This window comes from Leptonotus elevatus, chromosome 9 (genome assembly GCF_054856555.1).
Source record: "Leptonotus elevatus isolate MCC_2025b chromosome 9, RoL_Lele_1.0, whole genome shotgun sequence".
NCBI classification, from domain to species: Eukaryota; Metazoa; Chordata; class Actinopteri; order Syngnathiformes; family Syngnathidae; genus Leptonotus; species Leptonotus elevatus.
This window is the reverse complement of record NC_141247.1, coordinates 12,645,100-12,655,164: the sequence shown is the minus strand read 5'-3', so window position 1 is coordinate 12,655,164 and position 10,065 is coordinate 12,645,100. Positions and strand designations below refer to the sequence as shown.

The 10,065-nt window shown below is 38.0% G+C and overlaps 1 protein-coding gene across 1 annotated transcript in view; it reads left to right on the top strand.

The window, feature by feature from the left end:
* The window catches only part of LOC147168393 (neuronal acetylcholine receptor subunit alpha-7-like), a 29,411-nt gene continuing 19,346 nt past the window's right edge, over window positions 1-10,065 (top strand). Inside the window, exon 1 of the mRNA XM_086084258.1 lies at window positions 1-148. Coding sequence (XP_085940384.1) covers window positions 79-148 — 70 coding nt within the window. The 5' untranslated portion in view covers window positions 1-78. The remainder of the gene's footprint in view (window positions 149-10,065) is intronic.

Sequence of the window (10,065 nt, the reverse complement as noted above, 5' to 3'; positions counted from 1 at the left end):
CTCTCTCCTGCCTCTTGTTCGCGCCACCCTCCAAAGACGAAGAGCATCAGCAGCAGAGAGCCCGCAGCCAGGGCCAGGATGCGGTGCCACAAGTTTTGGGCCGCATGTTCGGTTGGATTTTACGTGTGGACAGCCTTCCTTTTCAAAGGTATGTAATAGGAACACATTATTTACAGTACATTCTCAAGGTCTGTTCAGTAAGGGCATAGGTTGGAGCAAATAAGGGGGGTGGGTGTGCTGATTATTTGTGGATTGTTCTAAGTTGTGTTAAAAGTTGAAAAACAACTGCACTTGCAGTACAACCAATACAATGAATTTTTTTTTAGAGATACTTTTCACCTCAAATCATTTTAGAAAATATTTATAATAATTTGACACTTTAGATTACCTTTCAGGCTGTTCATTATTCACTTGCATTACACCTCTCCACTGTGAGATAAACAATTACGGATACTGTGATATTATGTTATACATATTAGATATAAATTATGCATATTGACATACACTGTTTATTGTCTTTCAATATGCAATATTTTGCATACATATGCATTAAGTTTCATACACTTTACATACAGCATTATATCACTTTCAATAATATTATACTTACTACTACTACTACTACTAAATACTAAATTTGTCTATAGATGTTAATTTGAGTGTGAATGGTCATCCCTCTACATGGGCCCTGAGATTGTTTGGCGACCAGTCCAGGGTTTGCCTTGCCAAAGTGAGTTGAGATAGGCTCCGGCTCACCCACAACCCTAATGATGCAGTACAGACAATGGACAGAAGATGCATACCGGTGAATCATTTCATAAAGTGCCCCTCTCGTCATCATATTGAACGTGTCAATGCAGACGATTACATGTGACCTGCACATCTGTGTGCATATGTGCATAAATGCGCACTATAAATAACATATGCACAACATCCATCCCATCATATGAGTATCTTGTTTAGCATCTAGGTAAATTAAAAGTGTGCTTTTTATGTTTTTTTTTTCAAAATATATATATATTTTTTTTAACTTTCACTCACTAAATCCTGCAGAAGCATGGTGACCTAATGGTTTGCTTGGTCTGAGGTTCGGGGTTAAAATCTTGGATCAGGTGATTCTGTGTGGAGTTTACAGTGTTTGTGTAGGTTACTCTCTGAGTACAAAAACATGCATGTAAGTTAATTAAAGACACCATTTTTGACTAGTGTGAATTTGAGTTTGAATATTTTTTATCTACAAGTACCCAACAATTTGTTGGCAACCAGTTCTGTGTGTACCAAAAGTAAGATAGATTTGATAGGCTGCATCTTACACTCTAAAAACAGTTGGGTCAATAGTAACCCAATTATGGATCAAAAATGGACCGTTCCACTTTCTGGGTGAATTTGACCCTACTTTCTGCATTGTTTTATACAAAATGATCACATTTTTTGACCCAAGTAAAGGATCTTACCAATATTTATGAGTTGTTTTACGCTAACCCATTTCTTGACTCATAGTTGGGTCAAATTGACCAAAGTAGAAGATCAGTCCATTTTTGACCCATAGTTATGTTTTAGAGTGACCCTAAAAATGACCTGTGACCCTAAAGAGGATATGCGGAATAGACAGTTGATTGTTTTGACTGTTAGAATTACATGAAATGAAAATCAAATTGCTCTGATATTTTCTCCATTTATTGATAAAACAGATTTTATGTAGAACAGCTATTAGATGGATAAAACGTAAATATAAATAGCATGTGGAAAAACAACATTTGAAATATTTGGTCGTACAATCAGTTTTCACGGAATGTGCAATGCTGTGAACATTTTAATGTAGTGTAATGTACAATGCTATTGTTTACATCAATGCTCCTCTCACGGTTCCATAAACAAATGTTTGCGGACGATGTCAGCCTTCTTTCATGAAATGACCAACGAAACACAACAGTTGCCTCATTAGCATGTGCTCACTCTCCAGGCATGACCAATCAACCCGCGCCTAATCACACTGCTACATTAGCGTTACAGTTGAATTGATCACAAATTGATTGGTCATTCATGGAGAGTGTGGCACAAATATGACACATCATCACACATCAATATTACAATATAAACTGTAGCGTTATATCGTACAGTAAATGACACTCTAATTCCCAGAGTGCATTAAATGGCTGTGTTTAATCAAATTAAAGCTTTGCAAGTGTAGCCTCGGTTATGGTATCATCTTTTCACATAAAATATAGGCAAACTTTAGAATGCTTCTGCCTCCACACCATGATGTAAAAGTTTAGTAACAGAATACACTTTTATCCTGCGACACCTTCACTCAACTGCCACGTAAATGAAATCGACAAGATGAATCAACAGACGAGCAAACAAACCCTCAAAGAAAGCTACTTTTCGATTCTTATCCCCATTCACCGCTGAGTTTTTGCTAACTTTGAAGACAACCTGTACAGAAAAGTCAAAGTAACTTTCAAAGTCACATGCATCAAAACAACATTCATACTCTGTCTGGGTGGGAATATGATTCAAACGACCGCTAGCCTGGTGTTGTGTATCAAGCTTACTCACATTGTCCAACTTATTGGAATGATCTTTTATTTTTGACCCTCACAAAGGTTCAAACGCTCGTAAACCCGAGTGTGCCCGGCCCAGATGATGCAATATTAACTGCATCATTTCCATTCAACGCTTCATCTCTCTCTTGGTGTCTTTCCCTGTTTTTTATTCTGTACTGCAGACTTTAATACTTCCCCCCCAGTCAGCAATAAGTGACTCTTCCCGTCACTTTGCTCTTTAATCATGACCTATCTGTAGATTAGACTATTTAATGACTTGTTCCGAGTGTTACCCATGGCATAAGGTGGTTTATGTGGCAAGCTTCAGTCACTGATGACACCCCAAAGCAATGAAAAAAAATCTTGTGACCTTCATCTTTCAGTGTCAAACATGTCAAACATCTCAATAGTGAAGTTGATGCTCCACTGGTTTTATTGCCGTGGCAACACTAAGTCACCTACTTTAATGAACTGTAATACTGCTGGACTGGGTTGGCAACTATCATGTTGGGTTAGTGCTAGCGTCGGTTTTGACATAGGAGTTCAGTACTCGTACAAACTTTGCTAACTCACATAATCACACACGTGTTAAACTTCACAATAGTAAACAAAACACTTATTGTTGCTTTGTCTTTTTTGTACAGTTTCAGCTTTAGAAGGATTTGCGCTGGTCAAGAAAGGGTTCAATGAGCATGAAAGTTGTAGACACATTGGAGGTCTTTGCTCACGGATTAGGATTAAACATCAAGTGGTTTTAGGGCTGTGATCGCTTACCATAGATTATAAAACTCTCCTATATGATTCAGTCCAGCCAGAGAGCCATTAAGACACTTGTCCATATGTTCTGCTCGTCACGTCACTCTTTTGAAAGCAGGAAGTTCTCAGTGATTTAAAAGTCCTTAAATAATAATAGAACGCTACAATAAATCGGGGAGACCGGGGCTAGTTGTATCACGGGTAAGTTGTCACATTGCAATTTTCTTTTTCAATGAAAAAGTGGAATACTAGTTTTCTTCGTATAAATGGTCAGGGGTTGTGTACTGTCTGAGAAGAGAATAGCACATTGTGAGCTGATATGAGTGCCAGTTATCTGTTTTGCACAGCCCAAAGTAAAAATGTTCAACTTCATATATTTTGAAACAGGCGTCGTACATTCTAAATTCTAGCAGCAGAAAATCATGTGGACTCGTTAGAGGAGAGATCTTGTCATCAGATCGGATCTTGCATCTTGTCATGCCTGAGTCACTGCTCTGTTTTAAGCTAACTTTAAACTAGCAAGTATTAGCCAACATGGTAGTTTGGGGCAACTTTTCTAAGTGATTTGGGGGTTTGTTGTCACATATACAAAGACTGGGGCAATGAAAAATGCACCTCTGTTTACGTATGCCAGATTGTTCTTCAGATGATGAGTCTGAAGAGTGAGGAAATTAGTTTGCCAGGTTTTGTTTCATTGTTTAAAATTGACTTTCCAGTTGTTGGAACTGCAGTATGCCCACATTTAAGGACTGGTTTAAGTTTCTTGATGAACCATTCTTCCATTAACCAAAATGTTTTGTTTTGTTTTAAATTCAATTTAAACTCAAATTTCCAGTTTAAGGGAAGCAAAACAGGCATTTTAGGCTGAGAGCTATGACCTATATGCCAGGAGTTCCTCAGGACTTTATTCTATTTTATGTTAAAGCTTGCTCAATGACTATGGTCAATTTTCAAGACCAATGATAAACAATTTCTCTGGCTGTAAAAATAAACAAACAAACAAAACAAAAACAGGAGAACAAGGATAATTTTACCATTGTTTTATAAGTTGAAAAATCCAATGTGACATCTTACCCCATATAGTGTGACAACCTACCCAGTGGTGGGGCAACATGTCACGTTGGATTTTGCAACAAATAAAACAATGGCAAAATTATCCTTGTTCTGGCTTATAAGTGCACTGACACAAAGTATGAAAACGACATGAATAAAAAAATATATATACCTAAGACTTTGGTCTTTCATCTGGTATTCATTTTGTTTATATATGATGTATTGATTCCAAGACATATATAAAAGTATAAAAAGTGATACAACTAGCCCCGGTCTCCCCTACCTTAAAATTCCAAATGTTATGATTGTAGTTAATAATCACATGTGTAATTATGATTTAGTAGGCAGCATCATCATTTAGCAGGAATCTGAAGCTTTTGATTTGGCGACATCTTCACAGAATGTTGCTTTCCAGTGTGCTGATACGCTGCCTATTGCTCAACTTTGACTTCTTTTGAAATTATTTTCCAATGAACTTGTGCCCAGCTCACCTCCGCTCGCAGATTATTTAATAGGATGATTTCCTGGGTTTTAGATCGCAGCTTCTGAACACCTGGGAGCTTCACCGCAGAACTCCCCTGATCTTCTTTTGTTGACCTCATTTTTGCGTAATTGTTGCTAATAAAGGGTCCAGTGAGTGTATTTTACCTCAATTGATCGAGAGTCAGATGTATTTTAGTTTCCTTTCTCTTTCTGAAACAAAAGTGTGTCACTATTATTTATTAAACAACAAAGGCTGCTTTGGGAGTTTATTTTTCAGCCGGTTTTCACACGGGGTTTCATTATTTGCATTACTTTTATACACACGTATACACAAGCCAACACATATTCGCACCAAAATAGCTGGAGATGTGCAGAGTTGTCATTTGGTTGACTCACCACAGCCCCTGAGGGAGAGGTGGGCTGTCAGAACATTTGCTGTGCAGAACTCGTCCCCCCTTGCCAGGTCTAGATTACTGCCCCAAAACACTGAGGGATCAAAGCTCCATTTTAATTCTCAAATGTGACATCATGTTTTGTGTTGATCCGATCAAGTCTGTTTCCTGTCTGTGTCCCATTTGTTAGAATTTGTGTCCTAAGAATGGTCCCCTTTAAATGTCTTTAATCAAAATTGATTTAATCTAATGCAACTAATTAGATAACCTTTTTTGGTCTTTTTCTTGCGGATCGTTTGGCATTTTGTTTATCCTCATGATTCATATAACCATTGTGACGCTCATGACGCTATTCTGTGGCAAAGCCTGAATTGACCATGTGGGCATACAAAGACTAGTTGTAATTAGTAGATAGAGGCAAAGACTTATATTTTTGTGACGGCATAATACCTTTGCACGTTGGATCAGTAATGCTACTTTTAGAACGTAATTCGGAGTATTTTTTTTCCGCACAATGTTGCATTTAATTCCTGAACAATACGCTTAAATTGCTGTCTCGGATCATTTAGATCAGCTCATTTACAATCAGCAAATAAATGTGTGCGTCAGATGCTGCAGCCTGAGCGGGTTTAGCGCGACTAAGCGCAGACACAAAAACATCAGACATTGCTGTGCGTTTGAGTGTATGCTCATGAGTGTGTGAGAGCCTGTGAAAGGGAGAATGGGTCCCTGTGGCAGTCTGTTTTTGGATAGACCGCCTCTGATGAGTGTGTCTCAAAGTCAGGCGCGACGTTATCGCCGGGCTGTTTGACAGCAGCAGAGAACAATAGACTGATTAACCCCAAACAAATGCATTTACATTCAAGAAGGCACACGGCCCACATGAAGAGAGATCCGACGAAATTCCTTCCTTCCATTTTTAGGTGACACCAACTAATTGGAAACGGTGCCAATCATGTTTTTCTTGGCTTGTTTATTTCAATCCAAAACCCAATTGGCTGTGGAATGTGTTCATTTATTGCACACACAAAAAGCAAGTGGATTCAGGACAGCCAAAAGACTGTGAGAGAAGAGAAGGAGATCAAAAGAGAGGATGCTCATACAAAATATACTAAAAATGAGGTTGCATAAATTAGAGCTTGATGCGCAACACTGATGGTGCATAAAGCATCGAGTAGGGAGAAAAACAGATGGAGAGATTAAGGAAGATAAGAACAAGTTTCAGATTTTTTCCAATTTAAATTTGCATGTGACATTTAAAACCCTTACAATTCCAATGATTTTTATCATAGGCAATATGGGTGGTCTGTCACCTGCTGCATTCAAGAAAACTGGGAAGCACAACGGAATGATATTTAAAGTCATAGTGCACTAAAACACTGTCTTCATTTATCACTTATTCTATTAATGAGTACACATGGGGTCATGTCATTCAGCATCGAGCTTCTCAAACTTCTACATCCATGACCATTCAGGTTCTCATTGTGAATGAATTGGTTATTTTGAGTCCATATGCAGCCAAAATGCATCCTGGGTTCAACCAAAATTGACCAACAAATTGAATGGAGTTACAGACACGAGTAGCGTATCATGATTTTTATCTTCCATAACGATTAGTTGATTATTGTGTCTTGTGTGTCACAGTGTGGACTCACTGAAAGTAATATGCAAAGCATGGTTTCATCACTGTAATCCACACATTTTCATTTTCTCCATATCTCCATAGTCATAAAAAAAGTCCAATATTCTTTCCAGACGAAATCCATGTAGAGAAGATTGCATTAAAGGAGCAAGAAAAGCGTGTTAGTTTTTGTGCTGTGCTACAAAAATAAAAGTCCCACGCCTCACAGCCCCCCTGTGGTGCTGACACCCTTGGGCTTGCTTTAGTACCCAGAGGTGTTCTGGCTCTGCTTATTAAGTCAGAACTAATTCTATGTGCAGACATGCAAAGTTTTGTGCCATTTCCAGTACACACTTCTTGACCTTTATGTAGCATATTCTGCACATTCGACCCACATTTCTCCATGAGAATAATTGCGGTATCATTCCCATTAAGTTCAAAGTTTACACATCTACACTGCTCGTTTAGTGTGTTGTCTCCTTTGCTGTTTTGAATAGAGTATATCATGTAGGGTAGCTGATCCAAAACGGCAGTGGTACATGTTCTTTTTAATTTATTTGTTACATCGCCTTTTAACAACACTCAATAAGTGTTTGTTCTTGCTTGATGTACAACTTCAGTTGCTTAAAGGAACAGTAACGTGAAAAATCAACTTTTTGGAGCATTTAGCCATGCTAAAATGCTAATTCCTCGCCAAATACATCACCAAAGTGGAGTTTTCTTCCATTGGGTGCGCATTCTGTCCAAATGAATTCAAAGCAATCAATTATATTATTTTTATTTATTTTTTATTTATTTTTTATTTTTCTTTTTTATTTTTCTTTTTCTTTTTATTTTTTTTTCTTTAAGAGCTCAGTATTGTTCATTCGGAAATTGTTCATTCGGAAATGTCATCGTCATTGCTCCAATCAATTATATTATATTCACATGATACATTATGCATACATTATATTCATATTATATTCACATTTGCAATGCCAATTGTCCGTTTTAAATCCCCCGTTCCTTGGCTGACACTTGCGAAACTATAAGTACAATTTCTGTGCTGTTGAACCTAACTGAATGAATGGTGTAGTGGTTGACATGCTCACCCTGTAAGGATAAGGACCTGGGATCATGTCCCATGCAGGATTTTTTTTTGCAGGATTTTTTCTCTCTCTCTCTGGTTTTGGGCCCTGCCATTTATCCAGATTCTCTGAATCTTTTGATGGACTTCAGATGATGAAATCCCTAAATTCCTTGCAATTATACGTTGAGTAATGTTCTTCTCAAACGGTTGGGCTTTTTGCTCATGGAGTTGTGAACTTCGCCCCATCCTTGCTTGTGAACAACTGAGAGAGTTTCAAGGATGCTCGTTTTATACCCAATTATAACACTCGCCTGTTTCCAATTAACCTGTTCACCTGCGGAATGTACCAACCATGTGTTTTTTTAGCATTCCTCAACTTTCCCAGTTTTTTCTTGCCCCTAGCCCAGCTTTTTTGGAATACAATTCCTAATTAGAGAATACTTGCAAAACACAATATCATTTGAACTTTTGCATCCATTTGAACATTAAATATCTTGCCTTTGTTGTGCATTTGATTGAATATACGTTGAAAAGGATTTGCAAATCATTGTTTTATTTACATAATGCACCAACTTCATTGGTATTGGGTTTGTACGTCAATTTGAGAAAAAAAGCCTTATAAGAGATAGACTGTGGTGACTCAACGTGCATGGTGAGAAAACGAAAAGGAAACAGAATGAAGGATCAAATAATTACAAATATCTATGCTTCCTTCTGCTACCGGAATTTCTGTATTACTCCTCTCTCTGGGATGCCTCTCTTCATGCCTGGTGGGAGCCACACATGGTTTGTTTGTGCATTGAAGACAGTCATTATTTTTTTCCCTGTGAGCACAATTTCATGAGACAGGCAGCAGCAGAGGCACCAACCCCCCTCACTACTGACTGTATTATTTTGTTCATGTTTGTGAAACGACGGTTGTGGTTGCTAATGTGTCTGAATACACTGTGCAAAAGCAAAAAACTTTTTATGCACTGCTTGTTTCTTCAGAGTCTTTCTGCAGCCATTAAATAACCTGTGGTTTATATTGTCTTTCATCAACAATGTAACATGATGACAGACATGGTTGGTGCAAATAAGTGTTCGCAACTTATGAGCTGTTTCTCAGGAGGATCCTGGACACAAAAGCAGAATGTCAGGTGGGTGTTATTGTTTGCTGTGAGGATTAGTTGCCTTGTTGTTTGGCAACAGATGTGATAATCTGAGATGCGATGATTGGCATGACAAATTGATTGATCTTTTTTTTTTTGACAATTAAGAATTTTGACATCTAGAATTTAGGCAGTATAGGAGAGTTGACGTCTGCATCTCAGCCAAGAGATTATAGGTTTGAATCTTGGCACAGGTCTGTGGTTTGCATGTTTTCCTCCTGCTTTCACCCATCTAGTTCACTGTCCAAGCAGACTGGTGTAGAAATGTAAATGGCAAGTAAACCTGTACAAAGTTGAGTTTGGCGCGGACCCTTATTGAGGGGGAAAAAATCTAATTGTAAATGCTGAAATACTGTGTATAAATACTGCTCAGATTGGCAGAAAGTGAAGGCTAATTTCACCAAGCTGTTAGTTAGTTAGTTGGCTCCAGCTATTATGATCTTTGGAGGAGGTGTTTTTATCATGAGGCTGTCATGCTCCTATATTTTGAAATTCCTTTATTATTTTTATTTTATTTTATTTAGTTATTCCATTTATTAACTCTGAATCCAGCTCTTTTCACAGTTCCACTTTTATTCTTTGAGAATAATGCCTAATTGTTAACAATTGGGTTGTATGAACATTTCTTCCTGAAGTCAGATTTAAATCTCCTTTTTAATCATTTCTGCCACCCAAAAATGTATATTCAAACACATTTTTCCTTGATCAGTGTAAGAAAACGATCCTTATGTTTTCCACGTGTTCGTAAAATCAGACTGGAGGTCGGTGAAACGGGTCCTTCGAAGGATTTATTTTACAGAAATTTTTGGACACAGACAAGTTACAGTCAAATCACTGACGTTCCTCCCACTTGTAGTCGTTCTTATAGTTTCCGCATAGCAGCCCCCAAAAAAACCTCCCCTTCCTCTTCCTCTTTTGTTGCCCTTAAGCCCCGCCCCTCTCCAGTGCCGCTCCTAAGTCCCAAGACAGACAGTACTCAATACACATGGACAGATGG